The 26,425-nt window shown below is 39.3% G+C and overlaps 1 protein-coding gene across 1 annotated transcript; it reads left to right on the top strand.

Annotated features, from left to right (window-relative positions):
• The first annotated feature begins 20,786 nt into the window (after window positions 1-20,786).
• On the top strand, window positions 20,787-23,624 carry LOC137572526 (uncharacterized). The gene is made up of 3 exons (XM_068284268.1): window positions 20,787-21,601; window positions 21,772-21,821; window positions 22,465-23,624. The coding sequence occupies exons 1-3, from the start codon at window positions 20,787-20,789 to the stop codon at window positions 23,622-23,624; spliced, it is 2,025 nt and encodes a 674-aa protein (XP_068140369.1).
• The last annotated feature ends 2,801 nt before the right edge of the window (window positions 23,625-26,425 follow it).

The raw sequence follows: 26,425 nt of genomic DNA, 5'->3' as shown, positions 1-26,425 counted from the left end.
ATTCATCGATCTCGTTCAGCTGAGCTATACGTCGTCGTTTTGTTCTCGCTGAAGATTCCGAAAAACCGAGTTTAGGACGGCCACGTTGAGCACTTTCCGATGTTGGCTTAGATGAATTTACTAAAATTGACACATTTTCATTCAACCAAGCGCATTTATATTGGAGAACGGATGATTTTTTGCGGTTGTAATATGTCCAAAACGCTTCAAGCTTCTTGCATATGAAACCAATTGATTTCATTAATTGGCTTAAGTCAGCTTCGTAGCCCTCCTTCTCAATTTCAAGTTGCACAGAACTGATTAATTGTTGTTGTTTTTCGGTTTTAGTACCTATTTTTGTGCACCATAAATGAAATATGTACATTCAGGCGTGTAATCACACAGTGTTTCGTATCGCCTTCCAAAATAAAAAATTAAGAACATACATATATTAAAAAATAATTGGAATTATTTAAAAACAACATAAATTAAATGACCATTGAAAATTGTAGACAAACACGATAGAAGTAACAAAACACAGCAACACAATAACAAGACGACACAGAGGCTTCGCTGGGCAAATTTAACCTTGAAAAACAAGACGATGATGAGTTAGTATATTAAAGATTGCAAGCACATCGGCGAATTTCGGCAAGTAACTTAAACACTTTTATTATCTTAAAACACAGATAAATAATGTGAAATAGAAGACATTTTGGGGTAAATTGTGGAACACAACTAAAAGTTTAAGTAAACATAAAAAACATTCACAAAAACGTTACAAACATATAGGTTTCTTTAAACAATAATTATACTGGAGTTAAAAAAAATAATTCAGATTTATTATTTTTTTAGTAAAAAGTAAATACCTTTAACTTGAAACTCCATTTTAAATAATTAATTTAGGAGCACTCAATCGTTTACCACACAAATTGCAAGTTCACGTTGCTACAGATTAATGCCGTTAAGCGTGCAGCTGTGCGTAAAATATGAACACGTGTTCAAGCTTTTGGTTCTATTTTTAGAAAGAACCGTTAGAATTTCAGCAAAAAGCAGTTTGCACTATTTGAGAATGGACATTTATGAGATAAATAGTGTGAATTTTTTTTAATATTTTGTGATGATGTTTTCGAATTTTGGCCTATGGGCGGAACCACTGTGCAGTGGCGTATTTTAAGTCCAGTTTGACAGCGTACAAAAAGCCGAAAGACTGCCAAGATGGAGAAACAAAATACAGTCTTAAACAAGAAGTTCCTACTCAATGGAACAGTGATTTTTACATGATAGAGCGAATTCAAAAAACGAACGAGAATATTAGCAAAGTTTGTTTAAATACATACATCAAAAACAACATCACCGTTTACTACGTTTTGAGAAGAAACGCTTCTGTGACCAATACAAATAAATTTATGGTTGCTTATTTTATTGATAAAAAATGCAAATGATTCTAAGTTTTTGTCAAAAGCATTATCGAAAGTAGCACTATCGATAGTATCGAATTTTTGCTCTCAAAACATCGAAAATATCGAATGGCGCCTTTATCGATAGTTTCCCAGCTCTACTGTATTGCACTTTCAAGGACTAGACATCTGTTAATTTAAGGAATGTTATAAGATTAGTCGAAGAGAAATGTAGCCTAATTAAGAAAACAAAGGTCGAAGCCTTAAGAAACAGAATCCTCTGCCTCAAAGTCAATCCGGCCACACGGTGCACCGCGGAGTGCTTGGTGTTAATGTTCAGTACATCGACGAGAGCTTAATGTGCATTAAGACATTTACATCAGGCCTGCAAGCATTTTTGAAGTTAACAGAGTCTTTTATGAGTCGCGCGACGATTGAAAATAGTCATATTTGCGCTTATTTTCTGATCATACAGTCGACGGCACAAGTATTTTGACAAAAGTTGTTGCTCTCTTTAGCGATTTGTTTTGAAGAAATTGAGTAGTTAACGGTTCCTATTTTATAAGAAATGCATATAACAGTTAATAATAAAGCAGAATGAAAATTTTTTTTCTTCAATTGCTTTATGCATTTTCTTAATTTTTGCTTTATTGTCTTTCGTTAGCTGATGAGAGGTGGACAAAAGTATTTTGACATTCTCAGTATTGTCTTTAAAAATCTGCTCAAGAGTAAACAATTATCACACGTGGTTATTATTGTTCAATATTTAGTTCAATGAAATAAAAAACCAGAGGGCCGGGGCTAACTTCGACCGCGCAACTTTTTTGGTAACTCTTTCCTTACATATTAGCCATCAATGTGAAAGAACGTTTTATCTAAAAAGGCTTATGTTTGCGAAAGAATGGCCTACAATCATAGGAAATAACGAAGATATTGATCAAAGTCACTGTTTTCCACCGATCGTTCCTATGGGAGCTATATGATATAGTTACCTGATCTTTATCAAATTCGACACAGTCATTAACAGATATATTAAACTAACAAATGTTTAATTTGAAAGCAATCGCGGTAAAAGTAACGAAGTTATTTACAAAAGTCACTGTTTTCGACCGATCGTTCCTATGGGAGCTATATGATATAGTCATCCGATCTTGATCAAATTTGGCACAGTCGTTTATAAGCGTAATAAATAATTAATATTAAGTTTCACGATAATAACATAGAAAATAACAAAGTTATTGAGAAAAGTCACTGTTCGTGACTTTCGGGTTTGTATGGGAGCTACATGATATAGTGGTCCGTTCCGGCTGAATCCAAGATATACAACCCCTGCAGTATATACAAGCCTACGTGCAAAAGAGCTCTGTAGCTCTTACGGTCTAGGAGTTTGCGTTGATCCAGACGGACGGACGGACATGGCTAGTTGAACTCGTCTCGTCGTGCTGATCAAGAATATATATACTTTGTATGGTCGGAGATGCTTCGTTCTATGCGTTGCACACTTCTGACCAAAATTAATATACCCTTTTTGCAAGGGTATAATAAATTTGACTTATTTGTTTTGCGACATTAAGGGATAAAGCAAATAAATTAAGTGACATGGTCAAGTGTGAAATGGTGGCGAAGTATAACTCTGGTATTTCTGTAGAAAATATCAGTAACTGTAAATGTAAATGTTTCTCGCCAAACTGTTTATTATCAAATAAACAAGTTTAAAAAATACCAATCCGTCAAAAACCTGCCGCGAAGTGGTAGACCTCGCAGGACAACTGAGACCACGGATCGTTATATTCTGCGTAAATTTAAAGAAAACCCTTTAGAGATGCCCAAAACAGTTGCCCGGGAGCTCGCTGATACGACCGATATTATAATTAGCGAAAGGTCAATTCGAAGGCGCCTCAAGGAAGCAGAGTTTGGAACGTATGTTGCCAGAGATATTCCCCAGATTACTGCCAGAAACAAACTCAAACGTCTCGAATTTGCCAAAAAATATATTGCTAAGCCCCAATCGTTTTGGCGTCAAGTTTTCTGGAGTGATGCAAGCTCCTTTAGCTTCCACTGCTCCAAAAAAAAGTTTATGTGAGAATGCCAAAGATCACACATCAAAAAAAGAAGACCGATTTGTGAAAAAGTTAGCCATTGGGGTGGGTCAGTTATGTTTTGGGGATGCGTTGCTTATAACGGCGTAGGAGATTTGGTTTCCGTCGATGGAACCATGACGAAAGACAAATATTTTACCGTCATTAAAGATCATGCTTTGCCTTCAGGGGATAAACTTATCGGAGAGTCCTTTTTTTCCAGCAGGACAATGCGCCATGCCATAAGGCAAAAATGATAACAAGTTTTTTTAATGAAAATGAAGTAAATGTACTCGATTGGCCACCGCAAAGTCCTGATGTGAACATCATTGAAAACCTATTAAGCGACAGCGTTGTGCTGATCTCGAAAGGACACGACAGGACACTATTTCTGAGGTTGGAGAGCTCTGGAGACACATTTCGTTGGATTTATCCGTAACTTGGTAGATTCGGTACCGAGACGTCTATAAAAAGTAATAAATGCTAAAGGAGGGTATATTTTTTATTGAACATAGAAAACAATACGTTGAAACGTAAAATTGTATTCATTTTTATTATTTTTGACATTTGTCAAAATACTTTTGTCACCATGCATTTTGTTACTTCGAATTTTCTGATTATTAATGTTTATTTTAGGAATTCTTTTTTGAGTTAAATAAACTGCGGATATTCATATCTTTTCACCAAAATTATTTCTTTTCTTTTTTATGGTCTTTTAAAAAAAAAACTTTAACATATCCTCTGAAAATTTTGTTTGTCAAAATACTTATGCCGTCGACTGTAAATGGCCCATTCGTCGGGAGAAAATGGTACCCTTATGACTCTTTTTTTAGAGCCTTCCACAAGTCATCTTCTAATAATAAAAGAGTCTTCCACAAGTCAACTTTTAATCATAAAAGAGTCTTCCACGAGTCATAATTTAATCATTTCTGACTCATATTCGAATGAAATTTTCAATAATTTGCAACGAAAGTAATTTGTTTTTTAATATAATTTTTATTTATTATACATATATGATCTTAAAAAATAACAAAAAAAAGGTAAATAGATATTCAAAATAAATTGATATATTATTTGCACTTTGCACTTTCTCGATCGAATGACAAAATTTTCACATTTTGGCATGTGCTGAAGAAAAAGTGCCGTTTAACTTAGATCTAATTGAAAGCTTAAATAAGAATCGCTTTTGGATCAGCCAAGCAAGCAGAATATGAGTGCATAGTAAGAAAGCAAAACCAAGCAATGATCATATTTTAATCACCTGCATGCTCATTTGGCGATTGCTTTGCATTTCGTTTTTGTATTTCAAACCAATCATACTTTGAGCATATGGAAGGGTCATTTATGAGTCTTCTTTCGATCGCCCAGAAGATTAGTTGTTTTTTAATCGTCAAGGGGACTCAAAAAAGACTCATCAAGACGATTTCTGTTAAAACAGTCTTCCAAATGCTTGCAGGGGGGTAGGCACAAAGAGAGTCAGTGTATGTGTGTGTTTTACACTGCGAAAAATGAAGAGTGGGTAAAATATGGCCCAATCGCTCAAACCAGCACAATCGATGATCTGCTGCAAGAAAATAAATAAGAATTGTTTCTTGTGCATTTATCCAACAACGCGACATAGCACAGTGTTTTTTTTTTTTGCGTTTATTTTGGCATAAAGTCTAAATTTAAAGCTATTGAAGTGAAACTTGGTTTGTATACATTTTTTACATAGCTCGCAAATGACAGTTGATCGTTTTTCTCATATGCTCTGCTTCGTATCAAAACCGAAAAGATTCTCCAGAAACGATCCACAGTTGGGCCTCTGCTCGGATAGCGTTGCAAAAATACGTTTTTTCATGATCGCGTTTGGCAAAAATGATATATGCAATCGATAGGAAATACTTCAGAGATTATGAATCCGAAAAATTTTTGAAATTGGTTGAGATTCATGGGTGCTAGAGGCGCCCAAAGTTGAGACATTTTTAGTGAAAATGAAAAAATTAAAATTTAAAAAAAAAATCGCAACTTTAAAACTGAATATTGGGCGATTTCAACAATCTATCTTGGATTTTTTGGTTTTATCTGAAAAGTATGTTCTTTATTAATAGCATGTTTCATAAATTACTTAAATAGTTATTGAACTAGAAGCGTTTAAAAAATGTACTAAATATTGGCATTTTTTGAACTTTGAATAAAACTAGGAAGACTCAACGAGTATCAATACCGGACTACATACACTAGGTAGGTGAAATATTTACCTATCAGATGTATATAGTCCCAATATGCGGAGACCTGCGACAGCGACCTCGCCAAAAAAATGCGCTGCAGGTATAAGGAAGAAGAAGAGCGCATGCCTATTGACCTGTAGCTTCTTTGCATTTAAATGATAACATTGCGTAATGCTGTTTTGCAAATTCTACCTTACATATGTATATGCCTTTCTACAATGATAAATTGCTAATTACCTGCTTTGGAAAAAATGACAAGACTTATTATTGACAAGACTTGTTATTTAAGTTGATGAAAAGTTTGTCCTGTTTGTGGTTTGGTCGTTTTTATTTCCGTTTACCTAATTGGATGTAAATATTAAGTTGTTTACCTAATTAATACAAAAAGGGTAATACCGAAACACGAATGATGGAAATACTTCAAGGAGATTTCTTGAAAATTATGAAGTGACATCTTTAATAACAGGTGTTAGTCAAGAGATCATTAAAAGGTTGGCTGTTATCTTGAATGTTATAAATTGCAAGGAAATGGTAAATGGTGAAAAATTTGCCGAATATACTTCAAAGACTGCTCATCTTTTGACTGAATTGTATCCGCAAAAAAAACTTACCCCAACGGTACATAGGATTTTGGCTCACGGAAGAAGCACAGGAATGTAAAAACAAGGACTACAAAAGGTTCAGATACACTAACACATTAAAAACTTCTCGTGTTAGACAAAATAAAGACCTTTTTAGCATGCTAGCAGCCTCTTCGGACCCACTTATTGCATCACTGAGACACGTGCGATCACGAAAGGATTTGGAAAATAGCAACTATTGTCCCAAAATGTTGAGTTTATTAGATACTGATGTAAATATTGAAAATTATTTTGAAGAAAATCAGCCATCAATAGCAAATTTTCAAAATTAACCTAAAAAAAATTTAAAAAAAATTTTTTTTTTTTTTTTGTAATTATGTTAAAAAATCAAACTAAAACATTAAAAAATGTTACATAGTCGTCTAAAACAATGAAAAATTCCATTTGTGATTGAAAAAACCCGGGTTTCGATCCATTTTTAAAGGAAAAACAGGCTTGGAAATATTTTCTGACTTTGACCTTGAATATTACAGCACCACGAACACCCAGCACTTTTGACAAACATTCATTTTGAAGCTTAAGGTATTCTTTATCATATGCTTTTTACATTTTTGAAATCGATTTATTGGTTTAAACGCTATGATTTTTGCAATGCTAAATGCCAGAAGGCCCCACTGTGCGATCTCTCTCTGAGCGGCACTTTTTGTTTTGTTTTAAATCAGAGCCAGGCACTCATATCCCCGGGGGACGAACACGTTCGGCTCGTCGTATGCGTGTAACCGAACGGCTGCCGAAGTCCTCACACAAAAAAATCAAGATGGATTTAGTTTTCTTCAGCATTTCGACGCAAGCAGGTCTATGTCGCTTTGTTGAGAGATGACACATGAAAAAAATTGATCGCTACTTTGTTTTTCTATCTTTCTCATGCATCAGTTTAGCTGCTGTACTCGTTTTCTTGATTTGAGGCAAAATTTTGTCAACTTTCATTTTGCGCAGTGTAAAGCAACACACGCACACAAGCAAGTGCACACATACAACTACATTTTTCTAGCGCTCTCTTTGTGCCGGGCCCTGGCGTAAAGAGTAAAAAGGTTTTTGATCACACAAAGAGTCTCAACAAAAGACAGTTTGACCAAAAAACTCAACAGAAATGATCTTTGCCTACCGTGTACATGTAAATACCCTGCAGTACGTGTCTGCGGAGACTCTCCGTCGAGTTTACGGGGACATGTCCGCTGTCTTGGGGGACATAGCGGCGACACGCTCATTTGAGTTGCGGCGACATTTAACATTAGATGGCCTAGCAATAAGGACAATCGGGACAACTGAGCGACATAGTCGATGGTATGTCCGCGGATGGTTTTTCGAAAATGTTTTGAGGGACATTTGCAAAGAAATTTCCTCTGAACGTCGACGGTACGTCGGCAGGTCTTTTACATGTCGACGCCGGCAGAATTTAATTCTGCCGACTTCGGTATAGTCGACGATGCGGCGACATTGTCGACCGGGGACATTTGGTACTGGAGGGTAAGAACGCATCAATCGCGTGTTTACCCGTTTACCCATACATACGCAAAAGACAATTTTCTTCATTCAACTCAAGCAATCGATCAGTGTTTGACTTGAGCGAAATGAAAACAGAAATGACTGTCTCGATCAGAGCGCGAGCGAGCTAAGTCAGTCGCGACAAGAACAGTTTCTGTCTGAGTCTTTATTATTGTGTCAGTCAAAGACACTTATTTGCAGACAATGGAAAAGTGTCAACAGTTATTTGCGAGCTATGATTTTTTATGTTTGTTTAGTGTCCTACTCAGTTACATGGCATTTGGAGCACTATTTATAAAGCTTTGAAGGTTATATTACAAAATTTAAATTTTAAATTTAAAAAAAAAACAATTTTAAAAGAATTCAAATTTGAAATTAAAAAAGAAAAAAAAAACAGTTTTATAAAAATTCATTGAGTTTGGCAGTTATCTCCCTGGGCTGGTGATTAGGCGTTCCTAGTCCTTCTAAAAAAAATTATACATTTTGGAAAATCTAAAATAAGTGAAATAGTAAGTATGTTATAAAAATTACTCAGTTCTATATACATAGGTTCAAAATATTCATCTTCTAAAGCAACAACCTTTAGTCCATTCTGTTCTTCATAATCTTCATCTGATGAATTTTGGTCAGAATCGGGATCATTACACTGTGATAGTTTTTTTCAAAAAAAAAAAAAAAAAAAGACATGGCAAAATTCGATGGTTTCACCCTATTTCGGGTCCTGCGAATCGAACTGCATAATTAGTTCTTTAAGTTATCACGATGGTTTCATACAAAAATTTTTGCGGAAGTTTTTCATCAAAGTTGCCATTTTTTCGAAAAGGATGTTTTTTTCATTTGCTTCTAACTTCTAAAATATATGAATAAAAAAAATGATTTTTTTACAAATTTTCTTTGGCAAAGTTTCTTAGAATTGAAATAGCTACAGCTAGAGCAAAAATTACCTCTACTGATCGTGTAAGCATAGATGTTAATCGTAATTATACCATACACCCATAGGGTGAAATAGTATATTAAAGTCGCCAAAATGTATGTAACAGACAGAAGGAAGCTTCTCCGACCCTATAAAGTATATATATTCTTGATCAGGATGAACAGCCGAGTCGATCTAGCCATGTCCGTCTGTCCTTCCGTCCGTCCGTCCGTATGAACACGCAGATCTCGGAGACTATAAGAGCTAGAGCCACCAAATTTGGTATGTATACTAGTGTATTATGTACATACATATATAGAATTAATTGGAATTTCGGCCACGCCCCCTTACGCCCCCCAGGAATCACATAAAACTATTTTTCTCAAAAAGTATAACAGCTAGAGACATCAAATTTAGTTCGTATACCCGCTTAATTTGCGCGCAGAAATAAATTGTTCAAACTCTTTGCCACGCCCCCCTTACGCCCCCAGGAATCACATAAAACTGGTTTTCTTAAAAAGTGTAATAGCTAGAGACATCAAATTTGGTAAGCAGACTAGTTTAATAGACGCGCAGAAACTGGCTATTTAAAAATTTTGCCACGCCCACTTCCGCCCCCGCAAATTAAACAAAACTGATTTTATCAAAAACGAACAAAGCTAAAGTCACCAAATTTAGTATGTATACTGGCTTAGTATGCGCGCAGAGTATATATATTTTTCATATTTTGCCACGCCTACTTCCGCCTCCATAATTAAGAAAAAACCGATTTCCACCTGTATTTTTATCAGGATTTTTATCGCATTCAAATTCGGCAGACTAATTAATCTTATCTATTTCTACAAAACTACCAAATTTTATTGAAATCGGACTAGAAATGAATGCGTATGAACGTATTTTACTAAGCGGTCCACAAGGCCAGAATTGGCCGTTGGCTAGTAGCGGCGCTAGAGTGCTCGTGTGTTTGTAGAGTGAGCGAGATAGCAGAAGCATGTAAAAACAATTTAATAGACATACATTTGGTTTTCGAAATTTGAAATATTTGTTTCACCTGGTGTATGGTATACCCAAGTCAATGAGTCGACTTACTTGCTTCATTTTTTTGACTTGCGAACAAGTGTCCCACAAGTTTTGCCGGATTTTGCTACGTGTTTGGAAAATTTACGAGCCCACAATGCAATAAAACTTTGCAAAATTGGTCAAAAAGGTTGCGCCCAAAAATGGGTTTCGACATTCCAATGATTTAGATAGATTCACAATGGCATCATAAGGATAACTGCTACGCATGCCTGAATAAACTCGCAAAACTAAAGAAGAGTTTTATGGTCTATAAAAGTGTTCAATCTGCACAGTATCTCATTCGGAGTGTATTACAATTACAAAGATGTCATAGCCCAAAAAAAAGGTATAATTCGCCAACATTTGTCACCGAACCTGAAGAGTTACTTTCAACGTATGATCTATCCCAAATCGATAAAACTTGTCAACATCTATAGATATCCCCAGCTCGATTATATACGATGGTAAGACAACTAAAATTGTCACAAAGGCAAGCGAACTCTTTAGCACATTATTTACGATCTGTTAACGTTTTGTCTAAGGATGTAAAAGTGTACGGGTATAGGAAGAGACTTTTGGACTTTTTCGAAATAAACGGCAATAATACGTTTGCATACTGCAAAAATATCGTTGGGTTAATGGAACATATGAATTGCACGTACATACTAAAGGAGTGGCGATTGTTTAACGATTCTATGAAACTAATTTTGGATTGTGTTCAGTATAGAAAACATCAATGGAAAATATGTACTGACCTAAAAGTTGTTGCTCTACTCACTGGCTTGCAAGCGGGTTACACGAAAAACATGTGCTTCATTTGTCATTGGGATACCAGAATATACCGACTGTATAAATATTTGTCAAAAACTAAAGAACTACAGTTAGTTTAATTTTGTTAACATATCTAAAAAAAATTCAATTTGATTATGTGGTTATATTATAAATCGTAAATTAGATAGGTCTGGTGTCTCTTCTGCTGCTATTGAGCAAAATAAATTGTTATATAATGATCAAGCTTCAAATGGAGTAATATCAATTTTAGCAAAATGCGAGAAAGAAAACATAAAAAAAATTTGGTCAAGATTAGATTTTTTTTTACATTTTGTCCCAATGCTCGGGAACGGATTGATTTAGAGGCTAGATGTCTTCCCAATATTTGTAGCTCTTTCAATTCTAAGAAACTTTGCCAAAGAAAATTTGTAAAAAGAATGAATATTTTAGAAGCAAATGAAAAAACATCCTTTTCGAAAAAATGGCAACTTTGATGAAAAACTTCCGCAAAAATTTTTGTATGAAACCATCGTGATAACTTAAAAAACTAATTATGCAGTTCGATTCGCAGGACCCGAAATAGGGTGAAACCATCGAATTTTGCCATGTCTTTTTTTTCGACTATCACAGTGTAATGATAATTAATGATTGATTAAATGTAATATATGTATGTTTGTTACAAAAATTGTTTTGTTTGTGTCTGTACAGACTAATTTCCTCCCCTTTTTTTTGGAAATAGTTTTCAATTGTATGCATACCTATATTTTTAATAAATTGAACTAATTAATTAATAATTATCTAAGACCTTCACAGGAAGCGATAACAACCTAAAACCAACCCAAAAGCAAATGGAGGGTGTCACAGAAATGTTGTTTGTTAGTTTTCTCGCAGCTTTTATTGCAACATTTGGATAATATTGCTGTAAGATGCCAGTTATTTAGGAATTATGTTAAATGTTTACAGATATCTCGATGTTAGTATTTCTAAGTAACGATTGTTGGTATTTCTAAGTATCGATTGTTAATATTTCTAAGTATCGATTGTTAGCATTTTAAGTATCGATGGTTAAGTATTAAGGCATATATCGGTATGCGACCTAAGGCCACACTGGAGCGTGGCTTCCTTCTTCTTCCGGCAACCACCAAACGAGACAGACATCTAGCTGCTCATCGGAATTTTAAATCTTTTGCCATCGATACTTACAAATCTATTTTTCAGAAAATAAATACAAGTCTACATTTCAGAAGGGACTCATATTTCGGTACAAGGCAGGCCACACGCTCCACATCCAGGCTGGCCACCTCCACACCCGCCGCCGCTGCCTCCGCATCTACTGCTGTACCCGCCGCATCCACTGCCGTACCCGCCGCCATGGCAACCGCTGCCGACATTGCACCCGCTGCGCCACCTTTGCTGTGCCCGCCGCTGCCGCACCCGCCTCTGCTGTGCACACTGATGGGGTGTCCGCCGCCTACGTGTCTGCGGGCTGCTATCTCGCTGGCCGCACCCGTCACTTGCCTGGACGTTCCCTGGGCTGCGGACTAATGGGAAGAAATGCCCGCCCTCACACCCTCCGTGCCGTCTGTCGCCACCGCCATCACACCGGCTGCTCCCGCCTCCCCCAGTCAGTGACTTGAGTGTGATTGTAGCATGGTGGCCCGATTCTTAGCGGATACTGCGTATGACGTAAATAAATGGTTGAACGATCTGGAGGATGCTTTTGAAATCCTACAGTTAAATGATCGCCTACGTTTGGTTGCATGCCGTCGCATGCTGGAGGGGACAGCAGCGGTGTTGCTGCACACGGTATCGGTGCACAGCTATGGAGAACTCAAAGCGATCTTCCTCCGAGAGTTTGGACGCTCGCGCAGTGTGAAAGAGGTGTACCACGCACTGCGGAGCCGGCAGGAGATTGCTATGAACGCTCCGATTCCGGAGAACGAGCTGGTCGATATGATCATCGATGGATTGCGGGATAACTCTACTCGAGTCGGCATGCTGTATTCAGCACGCACGGTGGCCGAACTGAAGCCTCTACTGCAACGATACGAGCGTTTCCGTATGCAGGCGGCTGCCTCCAAGCAAAGTCTCAGCTTGAAAGTACAGCCAACAACAGCTGCTTCGTCGTTCGGAAATAAATCCTCAAGCACTGCCACAAGTGAAACCCGATGTTTTAACTGCTCTGGATGGGGGGCATTACAAAAGCCAATGCCCGAAACCGATAAGACCTCCAAATTCCTGCTTCAAGTGTGGCATAGTGGGCCACGTTTATAAAGTCCTCCCCAACTGCCGTCTTGGACCCAGTAGATTGAACTGCCGTGGTTTAGGAAATAGCCAACTTCGGTCTTTGGGCCAAATTGTTTGTAGAATTCACCTCCGCGGCACGGAGACCATCCATACGTTTGAAGTTTTACCCAATGAAGCAACCGAACTGCCGATGATTAGTGGCAGAGATCTCCTGTATAAAATTAATATTAGACTTTGTAAACTGAAAGAAATTTTATTTATTTATTTATTTTATTTACGTCAACTAACACAGCAGTCGACGAAAAAGCTTAAGCTAAAGACAGATAGTAATTAAATGAAGAAGGTAGCTTAGCTTTATACACAACTGAACATCCCCGACCCGGTGGAGGTGTTTTATTTGCACAAGGTGCCAGCTATGCCCCGATTCACAGCCAATGTGGTCAGGGATGAGTTGCAGCCAATCCAAGTCCAGAATATTTTCATTGGTTTCGCTGTAGATGATTAAAAAGTATAGCGCGAAGAGAAGTGACAGAAAGATGAGGAGAGATAAGGTGAGAAAGGTTGTTAAAAGATTGGCAAAGAACACGAAAGGTTCGTGAAGAGAGTAGTTAGTCAGACATCTACTAAGGTGAATAGGAAAAAAGTTTCTGGTCCGACGTGAGGGAACACAAAAATATAGCGTATCTAGTAAATTGGTAGAAATGACTTCGCCGTTGACTAGTTTATGGAGAAAGAGAATGCCAAAAACAAGCCTACGGTTAGAAAGTGAAGGAAGATTAAGAAGAAGTCTGTCAGAATAAGAAGGTAGGCGAAGACCCGGGTCTCAATTTAGACCGCGTAGCGCAAACTTAAGGAATTGCTTCTATACCGATTCAATACTACGCTGGTGAACATCATATTGCGGGTTCCACACTGGCGAGCAATATTCTAGAGTAGGGCGAACTAACGAAGTGTATAAAACCTTTGTTACATAGGGATCATCAAATTCTTTGGCCCAACGTTTAATGAAGCCGAGAAGGCTGCAAATTAAATATGAAAACAAAACTTTGATAGGTATGAATAAACCGACTGAATATATAAATATGAATTTCACTGCTGTTCTGAAGTCCTTTGACACATTTAGGGAAGAGAGAGTGATACTGTCGTATGATAGGAATGAGATTGTATCTGCCGAATTGTTGTCTGATTCTCCCCTTCCGAAAACTTCTGCTGTACCTCCGGAAACACTGGATGATGCACTTCTGGCTATTAATGCTATTGAGGTCCCGGCTGTCAATGACTTAGAGTTTGACATAGAGCCCACGTTACGGGAAGAGCAAGCCACACACTTAAGGTCTATGATTTCCACTGCATATGTACAGGTTGCCCCTGAGCTAGTGAAGGCCGTGAATTATGAGATGAAGATAGAACTGACTAGCCGAACTCCCATTTTCTGCCGTCCCCGCCGTCTGTCGCACCACGAACGCATCTGTGATGATCTCTTGAAAGCTGGCATTATTCGCCATAGTAGTTCCCCTTACGCTGCCGCGATTGTCCCAGTACGTAAAAAAGACAACACCCTGAGGAAGTGTGTAGATTACCGCCCGTTGAACAAACTTACTGTTCGGAACATCGAACATCTGGGGGGTAAATCATTCTTCACTGTCTTGGACTTGAAGAATGGATTCCACCATGTGAAAATGCATCCGGATTCAATCAAATATACCGCCTTTGTAACCCCTGACGGCCAGTTTGAATATGTACGCATGCCCTTCGGACTCTGTAATGGCCCTTCCGTGTTCGCTAGATTTGTTTATTTTGTCCTTAAGAAATTTATAAACCAAGGTCAGCTAGTGATATACATGGATGACATCTGGAGGTGATGAAGGAAATTCTATATACGTTAAGAGTGAATGGGCTATGCCTGAAGGTGGCCAAATGCCGTTTTGCGTATAGGAAATTAGAGTACTTGGGTTACTTGGCCAATTCTGCTGGTATCACGCCTAAATCAGCTCATCTTCAGGCGATACGAGATTTACCAGTACCAAGGAATAGCAAGGAATTAGAGCGCTGCTTAGGTTTGTTTTCGTACTTCCGCCGATTTGTACCTGGCTTCGCCAAGATCGCGTGTCCAATGTCCCGATTGTTGAGAAAAGATACCCCATACGTCTTCTCCGAGGAGTGCCTCGAATCCTTCCGAACCCTGAAGTCGAAACTAGTTGAACCCACCGTGTTGTCCATATATAACCCGAGGTCTGACACAGAGTTACACTGTGACGCTAGTTCAACTGGCTTCGGAGCAGTGCTACTCCAAAAACAAACCGACGGTAAACTTCACCCAGTGTTTTACTTCTCTAAGACAGCCTCTGTCGCCGAATCGAAACTACACAGTTATGAACTAGAAACTTTAGCTATCGTGTATGCCTTGAAACGTTTTGAGACGTACCTTAAGTTCATTCCGTTCAAAATCGTGACGGATTGTAATTCCCTGGCGCTGACACTGAGAAATGGCAGGCATTCCGCGAAAAATTGCTCGCTGGGCCCTGCTGTTAGAAAATTAAAACTACACCATTGTACACCGCTCGGGGGTCAGTATGCCCCATGCCGATACTTTAAGCAGAATAGAAACCGCCGCATAAGTTGACGATTTAAGCCTCGACTTCCAACTGCAGTTAACTCAGAACCGTGACCCGGAGATTGTCAAATTCCGAGATGATCTAGAGAAATGTGAAATAGCAGATTTCGAGCTACGTGACGGAGTGGTGTACCGTCTGTCCCGTGTATGAAGTCCTACGTCAACAATTATATTAAAAACTGCCTCAAGTGTATTTATTATTCCGCTTCCGGCCAAGACAACCGCATCACGCTACACAGTATTCCGAAAGTGCCCCTGCCGTTTGATACCAGTCATATTGATTATCTAGGTCCCCTTCCGTCCATACGCTCTAAGAAAAAATACCTTCTGGTTGTCATTGACGCGTTCACTAAATTTGTGAAGCTGTACCCTGCAGCCACTACTAATTCGCGTGAAGTATGTCAGACGTTAAAATCCCAGTATTTTGCAAATTACAGTAGACCTCGACGAATTATCAGTGACCGCGGTACCTGCTTTACTTCGGCCGAATTCGCAGAATTTCTAAAGGCCAATAATATAATTCATGTGCAGAATGCCACTGCCTCACCCCGGGCCAACGGCCAAGTCGAGCGGGTTAACCGTGTCTTGGGTCCCATGCTGGGTAAACTGACAGAACCGGTGGACCACGCGGATTGGGTGCAACAATTGCCGAACATAGAATTTGCATTGAATAACTCCGTCCATTCCACGACAAAATTTGCCGCTTCCGTACTCCTATTCGGGGTGGAACAACGAGGTGTTGTAGTAGATGAACTAACCGAATGGTTGGGTGAGAGGACAGCGGAGGTCGATGCCTCAGAGGTAGACGTCCGGAGATTGGCCTTCCGCAACATTGTCAAGTCTCAAGAATATAATGCTGAGTATTATGCGAAGCATCACCCCCTGCCGTTAGTTTTGACGAAGGGGATTTCGTAGTTATTAAGAATGTAGACACTTCGGCAGGTACAAACAAAAATCTTATCAGACGGTATCGTGGCCCATACGTTGTTCACAAAAAACTTCCGAATGACCGATATGTTATCCGGGATGTGGAGGGCTCCCAGATCACCCAACTGCCGTATGACGGGGTACTAGAGGCCGCCAAATTAAAGCTATGGGCAGCCCCTGATCAAAATTGCTCTTCAGATATTCAAACAAAGGCGACATTAGCCACTAAATGTTATAAGTGTCTGTCGCCGAATCGAAACTACACAGTTATGAACTAGAAACTTTAGCTATCGTGTATGCCTTGAAACGTTTTGAGACGTACCTTAAGTTCATTCCGATCAAAATCGTGACGGATTGTAATTCCCTGGCGCTGACACTGAGAAATGGCGGGCATTCCGCGAAAATTGCTCGCTGGGCCCTGCTGTTAGAAAATTAGAACTACACCATTGTACACCGCTCGGGGGTCAGTATGCCCCATGCCGAAGCTTTAAGCAGAAGAGAAACCGCCGCATACGTTGACGATTTGTAGCGTGCGCTAATTTAAACTTTCAAATTTTTAAACTTAACGACTTGACGCGCCACTTTGCCAATAGCGATCAATAAATAAATAAAAATATTGGTATCGATCGATCGATAAACGCATAATATGGGGATAGCGATAAATGATCTATCGTTTTTCTTGAGGTGGCAACGCGCTTCATTTTTTTGCTAGGCTTCATTTTCATTTTTAATTCTGAGGAGAAAAGTGTGTAAAAAAAAAAAAAGCTGTAGTCCAAATCTTTGGTTATAAATCATAGCAGGTATGTAGGTTAATTAGAATTTTTACCCGGCCGCCATCTGCATCTTACTCTATATCCTAGATTGGAAACCTTACTTTTTCTGGCCAATATTCCTGATAGCTTTCGTTTGGGAAGATTATTTTCTGGAAAACCGGCGAGTTTTCAAATACCCATTTCTGGTGCCGGAGCACGTGCATCCGAATTTTCGGTTGTCGTTGCCTTCTGGAATTGGCATTCGGACATTGAAAAGACACCGCCAACATAACACCGGCAGTGCCACAACGTTTCTAAGTTAAGGCTTACGGTGCGGCCAAAGTGTCTCATTTCCCGAAAGGTGTCCTAACCTTCGGTGAACCGGATTTTTTGTACGGCAAGGTTTTAAAGGCAGTGGCCTACCTAACCCATGTGACCACCTCGAAAGCTCCTACAAATTTTTTTTTAAATTAACCTCGTTTTGAACGAAATCTTTAAGTCCTGATATTTTCATTTCTGATCTTATTATTAAATTTTAATTCCTAATCAAGTTAAACAAAAAAAAAAAAAAAAAAAAAAGAGAATGTAAATAAGTCAAATATTGAATCAATTAAAGTCTCGTTAAGGTTATATTAAATAATTCAAGTTGTTTAAGCTGCAACTGAAGCCAGACTCTCTTTGCTAAAAAGAGAAAACGAACGAAGAGAGAGAGAGAGAGACCAAGAACAGCACAAGTTACTTTGAAGTGACAACTTGGAGATCCGTTACTTCAATTCTTTTCTTTCTTATTTCTTCTATGGAAATTTCCAGAACTTTGAATTTTGTAAAAGACAGCGTGATTTGCTGCACGTGATTTTTACTCTTGAAATTAATCTCGGTCGATGCGGTTGCACCTTCTGTGCCCGCCGACAATTGTACTATAGTTTTAGGTTAAGAAAATAAAGCGACCGATTGAAGTCAACCTGGTCATCTCATTTCTTGCCAATCGCAAGTGCCTCGAAGCCGCCTCGGTGGAAATCATCCGAAGGCCGCATCATATATGTAAGACGAGCAGTTTGGGGCTCCGCAAGGGCGCAGCCGTTAGCCAACATATTTTTGGTGCCGAAACCCGGGAGGAATGATCTTGGCGATTGGATTTAGAGTGTGATTGCCAGTGGATAGACTGATTCGGGTGAGTACAATTTAACGTTGATGTGTTTGGGTAGGTGTTCATTATGGCTGAAAAACTGTTACCGTTGGCTACGGAGCAAATCACATTGCTCACTTCGCTGGAGAAGTCATTGGCGCGGTATAAATCGGAGGAGTCGGGACATACCGAGAGTCATCTGGAAGCCAGATTGGACTCGATTGCCTCCCCTTCACGCAGATTTTCAGCGCAATCATCACCAACTGATTCAAGAACGAGATAATGCGGAAATAAAGGGCAGATATTTTGACAAAGACATCAGAGACTATTTTGAAGAAACCTACATAATGGGAGTAGCTGAGATTCGAAATGAGTTGCAGAGACATAAGGATCGGAGAATCCCGTCGTCGACTGCATTTGATGAGTCTTGTTTGCATCAGACGGTGCATGAACAAATGGGACCATGTTTGGAGGAAGTGAAACTCCCAACAGTTAAACTGCCTACCTTCAGCGGGAAATTTATTGAGTGGCCGGCGTTTAAAGAGGTGTTTTTAACAAGAGTACACCACTGCGACAAGCTGACGGACTTACATCGTTTTCATTATTTGAAGGATTCGTTGGTTGGAGACGCAGCTAAGGATATTGAACATCTAACGCTAATAGCGGCGAATTATGAAGTGGCTTGGAGAATGTTGATAAATTTGTATGATAACAAACGAGTGTTATTTTTACATTACATGGATGTGTTCGATCAGCAATTACCAATAAAATATGGAGATGCGGAAAGTTTGAGAAGATTTGTGCAAACTTCCCGCTCATGTGTGAATTCATTGGAGAAGACTGGTGTGGATGTGCGACAACAGTCTGAAATTTTAGTGTACTACATGATGAAGAGATTACCGAATCAATTAAGAGTGGATTGGGAGCGGTCAATATCTTCAACGCAGAATCTGCCGAGCTTTGAGGAGCTCAGTCAGTATCTTGAAACACAGTACAGAACAATGATTACGGCGTCAGCAGGTAATATCGAGGGAACTCTATCACGGGATAGACATCGGAATGCAAAGCCAGGTGTACATGGGTTACGAGCTAACCAGAACTACACAAAGGCTTCATTTGTTACTCGAGAGACAGACCTATGCATTGTGTGTCAAGGGGATGCACACCTTATCGGAGTATGCAGGATATTCCAGGAGATGAGGCTATCGGAACGAAAGGCGTGTGTAGTGAGGCATCGACTGTGTTTTCGATGCCTTAGACCAAATCACCGAATAGATGCATGTGACAGTGCGGTAAATTGTGAAAAATGTCAAGGACGGCATCATACACTACTTCATGTAGACAAATCAGGATGCGAGAGGCCGCTTGGCACACTAAGGAAGGGAGTTATCCCAACAGCATCTGCGAATGCTTTAATTGGAAAGAGTACAACAGAAACTGCGGTAAGGCACAAAGACGAGGTTTTATTACCAACAGCAATGGTGTGGGTAGAGTCGATAGAAGGCTATCCCTTACAGTTTAGAGCGTTTTTGGATCAAGGTTCACAAGTTTCGTTCATTTCAGAGAATGCAGCTCAGCAGCTACGTTTACGGCGCAAACAGGCTCACATCACGATTACTGGATTAGCAGATACAAAAATTACAGATGCGGCAGCAGAGGTGGAGCTAGTCATAAGATCAATCTACAACCCACATGCGAAATACAAGCTGCTCGCGTCAGTAATACCTCTAGTGAGTAAGCGCATGCCAATCAAACGACTGCCGTTTGAAGAGTGGACTCATCTGAAGGGCTTACCGTTGGCCGACCCTAACTTCTTCAGTCCACAAGGAGTTGATATTTTGTTGGGAAATGACGTTTACGATGAGCTGATGTTGGGAGAAGTGCATCGAGGAATACGTGGTATGCCTCTGGCGCAAAATACGCATTTGGGATATATTGTATCAGGAAAAACGAATCAAGAAGCTGGTAGGAGATCGTCCTACACCATAACGGTACGAAGGAAGGAAGCTGATGAGATACTTGAACAATTGTTATGTAAGTTTTGGGAGCTAGAACAATTCGACGAGGAGCCACGTGGGGTTTCAGTAGAGGATAACTGGTGCGAAGATTTCTTCGTTAAGACACATAGCCGAATGCCGTCTGGGAAATATGTTGTTCGTCTTCCTTTTCTAACATACTTGGACGAATCAATGGTAATTGGAGAATCATATAAGAGCGCGTTAAAACGATTACATTCTCTGGACAGACGGTTGCGTAACGATGCGAGTTTGAAGAACGCTTATGTTGGCACGATAAATGAGTATCTGGAGCTGGGTCAAATGGAACGTGTAACGTCACGGGCTAGTAAGACGGGCAATCCTGCATTGGGGGAGTCGATCATTGCTACCTACCGCATCACCCAGTCATAAAGGAATCGTCATCAACTACGAAGGTACGAGTTGTCTTCGATGGATCGAGCAAGACGAGTAATGGAAAATCGCTTAATGAGATTCTAGCAATAGGTCCAAAATTGCACGTACATCTTCAAGGAATCATTCTCAATTGGCGAGGGCTAAAATGGGTATTTATGGCGGATGTTGAAAAAATGTACAGATGTATTAATATTCCACCCGACGACGCGCAGTACCAGCGTATTCTATGGAATCCGGACACAAGTGATTATGTGGAAGAATATGCCTGCACAACGGTGATGTTTGGAACGAGCTCCGCACCTTATTTAGCCATGAGCGTTATGAAACAATTAGCTATGGATGAATGCGAGAAGTATCCACTGGCGGTGGATGTTATAAATCATCAAATGTATGTAGATGACATACTGTCTGGTGGCGACAGTATTGCAGAAACGGAGGATGTCAAGAACCAAGTGATTGGAATGCTTCGTAGGGGTACATTCAAACTACGGAAGTGGGCGAGTAATTGCACAAAGCTATTAGAGAACATACCAGTTGAGCACCGAGAATCAAGCGGATTGTTACACATGGAAGGTAATGATACTATTCGCACGTTAGGTCTATACTGGAGTCCCAAAGAAGATGAGTTCCGTTTTGCTTTGCATGTCGTTCCACCAATGAGCTCACCGACAAAGAGGACAATACTATCAGCAATTGCACGACTGTTTGATCCCATGGGATGGCTTAGTCCGATAATGATTACTGCCAAAATTCTCATGCAGCAACTGTGGAAGGAGAAAATTGGCTGGGATAGCACACTACCGGACACTATTAAGAGAGAATGGGAGAAATTCGTAAAAGAGTTACCAAACATAGTAACTATACGAATACCACGGCATGTTACATGGGGGCTACCGGGTGGTGTGGCTGAATTGCACCTGTTTTGTGACGCCTCGTCACGAGCATATGGAGCTACGGCTTACTTGCGCTTCCCAATTGGAGAGGATAAGTATCACACAGAGTTGCTATTGTCAAAGGGGAGAGTATCGCCAACTAAACAACAACTAACCATACCTATCGCAGAGTTATGTGCTGCGCTTGAAGCAGCCAAAATGTATAAGTATCTAAAAGAGAATCTAAGAATTAACATTAATTATTCGAACACTATTTTTTGGTCAGATTCTATGATAACCATCAGTTGGATCCGTGGTGGAGCTGCCAACTGGAAGGTATTTGTGTCCAATCGAATAAACAAAATCCTGGAAATCTCAGACGAAAGGCAATGGAGACACGTCGCCTCGAAAGATAACCCTGCAGATTATCTAAGCCGTGGCACGAGTGCAACCAAGTTGGCATCATGTGAATTATGGTGGCATGGGCCATCATGGCTACAAGGATCGGACATCGAATGGCCTTGTAATGCTATTGATCAGGATTCGCTGTCGGTTGTTGACACTGAAGTCAAAAGGGTGACGTGCCATAAGATATCAGTGGAAGAAATGCCAAGTGTAGCATTTATCAGGAAGTATTCATCGTATACACGACTCGTCTGGATTATATCATATATAAAACGTTTCGTATATAATTGTCGAACATCTGTGGCAGAACGAAGAGGATCTGGACTCTCAATTGTGGAATTAGAAGAGGGCCTACGTGAATTGATTAGGATGGTGCAGAAGGATTGTTTTAACTCTGAATGGAAGGCGCTATCGGAAGGCAGGGTAATAGCGAAGGACAGCGTACTCCTGTCTCTTAATCCGTATTTTGATTCGAACGAACGTGTTTTACGTCTCGGAGGCAGGCTCCGAGATTCCCTGTTGCCCATAAATGAAAAATATCCTTATATATTACCGTATAAACATCCTTTCACAGATCTCGTCATATTTTACAGTCATATTTGCACCTTGCATGGTGGAACCTCACTAACGCTGAATTTTATAAGAAAGAAATTCTGGATTGTTAATGGACGCAATGCAGTTCGGTTTGGAATTCATAAATGTATCACATGTTTCAAGATGAAGCCTCAATTTGCAGGTCAGAAAATGGGAATGTTACCAGCAGTACGGGTACGCCCTTCTAGAGCATTCTCATCCGTTGGAGTGGACTACGCTGGACCCGTAAATATTTCGCCCTGCAAAGGAAGAGGACGTGTATCCCAGAAGGGATATATTGCTGTGTTCGTTTGTCTAGTGACAAAGGCCATTCATTTGGAACCAGTTGGAGATCTGACCTCAGATGCGTTTATAGGAGCATTTAACCGTTTCATTGGCAGACGTGGCCTATGCACAGACGTTTATAGTGACTGCGGTACTAATTTTATTGGAGCCAACAAAAAATTGCAAGTGGACAAACTGGCATATTGTTCGTACATTACGAAACATATTGCGCCAACATTATTGAGAAAAGGAATCAACTGGCATTTCAACCCACCATCAGCGCCACACTTTGGTGGATTGTGGGAGGCTGGAGTGAAGTCCATGAAGTATCATCTGAAGAGAACTCTCGGAGAACAAGTTTTAACATTCGAGGAAATGGCAACTGTGTTGGCACAGATTGAGTCTTGCTTAAATTCAAGACCGTTATGTCCCCTATCAAATGATCCTGACGATTTAATGGTATTAACACCCGGTCACTTTCTGATGGGTGAAGCGCCTTTAGCACCTCCTGCTCCGGAATTGGCTAAAGTTACTCTGATTGATCGATGGAAGAATTGTCAATATTATGCACAACAGTTTTGGAGAAGATGGAACTCGGAATATTTATCACGATTACAAAGGAGACCAAAATGGCTGCAGACCAAGGAAAATCTAACAGTTGGATGCATAGTGCTCATCAGGGACGAACGTTTCCCTTCTCATCAATGGCCTCTAGGTCGGGTTATGGAGACACATGCAGGACCCGATGGACTAGTGAGAGTGGTGACTTTGAAGACAGTCAAAGGACTCATGAAACGACCGGTAGCCAAACTCTGTCCATTGCCTATTCAGGAGAATTGGATAGAGAATGACACCATTCCTACACCTAAGCGTTAAATTGTTACTTTCTCGTTTCAGATTTCTTTTCGCAGGAGTCTTCCAGACGTGAATTTGATGATGAAGATCGTCATCATCAAAGGGGGGAGAATGTTTAAGCTGCAACTGAAGCCAGACTCTCTTTGCTAAAAAGAGAAAACGAACGAAGAGAGAGAGAGAGAGACCAAGAACAGCACAAGTTACTTTGAAGTGACAAACTTGGAGATCCGTTACTTCAATTCTTTTCTTTCTTATTTCTTCTATGGAAATTTCCAGAACTTTGAATTTTGTAAAAGACAGCGTGATTTGCTGCACGTGATTTTTACTCTTGAAATTAATCTCGGTCGATGCGGTTGCACCTTCTGTGCCCGCCGACAATTGTACTATAGTTTTAGGTTAAGAAAATAAAGCAACCGATTGAAGTCAACCTGGTCATCTCATTTCTTGCCAATCGCAAGTGCCTCGAAGCCGCCTCGGTGGAAATCATCCGAAGGCAGCATCATATAAGACGAGCAGTTTGGGGCTCCGCAAGGGCGCAGCCGTTAGCCAACACAAGTCGAGAGTAACGTAAAATAGAGTAAATGTAAAAGCAAAGTGAGTGAACGGAGTTTAATGGTGGTCATAAAGCGCGAAGGAGAAATCATCATATAAACACCCTCCCCAGTGCATCGATGGAAGGCCTTTCAGCGAATAAACTATGGGGTAAGTGCCTAGTGTATTAAGCAGTATCAATTCGGCGACTTTCAACCAAGTTTTTGCGAACTATGGAGGATGGTAGTCAATTGATACTCTGATTTGTTGATGTAATTTCTGTTTCAGCGTTTTGTGATCAACCAGATAGTTAAATTAAAAAAAAAAAAAATGATTTTCGTAAATAATGTTTGACTTGAAGAGCAATCAAAAGCAATAAGTGAATTAGTGCGACTTGAAAATTTAAAATAACTTTAAAGAATTTAAAAAAAAAAAAAAAAAGATAAAAGAGAACTTGAAATAAGATGAATAATTACAAGAAAAAATGTTAACTGAATTCATTTAATATTCCTTCTATATTTTTTTTTCTATTCTATAATCTTCTACAATAATTAATAATGTGTAACTAGTAAGCTCTCTTTTATACTGCTAGTTTTAGCCCCTCTTATTCAATAGTTTAATTAACTTTGCGTTCCATTGTTTTGCAAGTCTGAAAGTTCGGAATCTCAAAATGTTGAGTCATACCAGACCAGCTGTTTAAAATTAGTCTGTAAATATTTCTTTAAAATTTATTGTGTACAACAAGAAATGCTTCTATCTGAAATTATAATGAATTTGAATATGATTGCTTAAGCTTTCTAATTAATATTCCTAGTGATATGGGTACATGAGTTGATATTGATCAGTTTTTGGGAATCTTTACAAATGCCAATAAAGATTCATGGTTGGGAGGGTATAGAACTGATAAGGTCCATCTACATCTAGACCTCAGTAACCGCTAGCTTGTGAACAACAGGATACACCATCATTTCTTTTGTCTTTTTTTATTAACATGAATTCCCTACTGTTTTCGTAAGTATTTTCTGCTAGTCCTTCTATTTTCATTTAAAGTTAGTTTCAGTAGAGATCCTAATAAAATTAAATTTTATAATTAAAGGTAGAGATTCAGCAAACAACCCCCCACCCCGAAAAGAGCTACGGAACCAGAGGATCTCGAATCTGCTGCAATTCACCTTCCGCCTTCTTTTGGTTATCGATAGCTTTATCGTCGCTGTGATAGGAGAACCGATTATATAAAAATTATGGCGCGCAACGAGAAACCGAATAGGAAGGTTACATAAAATTTTTGGCGCCCAACGTGTGGGGCAGGATAAAAGCATACTCAACTTCTTGACAATATTAGATATAGACAAGAAGTTTTTTTAAGTTACGGCATGTGGTTATTTTGACAGCAGACCACCTTAGAAGTATGTAGTTCTACCATAAGTAATATAAAGTGTTGAGTTCAAGTATATCAGGAAAGTCTTAAGATCAAAACATGAGGTTTCAAATTTTTCGTCGATTTTGTTAGACTTTATTATGGTTTAACTTACGCGGATAAATGAACCTGCACGGTTTAAGTCTGCTTGGCGAAGCCGATGTTGAATGTAAAAAATGAATGTAAACAAGAATTTCAATACCCTGTATCACAAATTGCTCGTTTAGTTAAGGTCCTCGATAATTTAGCACTCGTTTAGTAAAGTCGTTCAAACTTTTCTTAACAATTTAGATTATTGTATATTGGATGTTTCGATATCAGTACTGAATGGATTTTAGATCATGTTACGACAGCTGAACATCTAAAGAAATCGAAGAGAACACGAACAAATTGTTTTATAGTAAGACTTGGATGATTTAATGTTCTGGTGTCTGGATCTTGGTAATACAGATAGTATAGCCTTGCCGATCAGAAAATTCAAAAGGCCAAAGCCTGACTAAAAGAAACAATTTTGTAGATGCAATAGCCCAAAACAAAAATAATAAAGTTACCAATATTCTTTAGGTTCATTTAGCTAGTTACGATTTCAAATCATGTATCCAGTCATGTCACTTTTAGGAAAATAATTAAAAAAAAAAAAAAAAAAAGAATGTCTCCAGTTCATCAGAGTCCCGAAAATACGGACACTCCAGCAGAAGACATATGCAAAATTTGTTCCTTGGTTTTGGACAACACGCAAACATGTTTCTGTACTCCCTGTAAACACATTTTTCATAAATCCTGTTTGGAAGCTCTACTAGAAAAGGAAAAGCATTGCCCAATTTGTGAGAGTGAGATAAATGTGTCTAGTATAAAGCTCGTAGTAGGCAACTGT

This window comes from Drosophila tropicalis, unplaced genomic scaffold (genome assembly GCF_018151085.1).
Source record: "Drosophila tropicalis isolate 14030-0801.00 unplaced genomic scaffold, ASM1815108v1 contig_381, whole genome shotgun sequence".
Lineage (NCBI taxonomy): Eukaryota > Metazoa > Arthropoda > Insecta > Diptera > Drosophilidae > Drosophila > Drosophila tropicalis.
The sequence above is the reverse complement of the archived record's forward strand: the minus strand, read 5'-3'. Positions and strand labels throughout refer to the sequence as shown.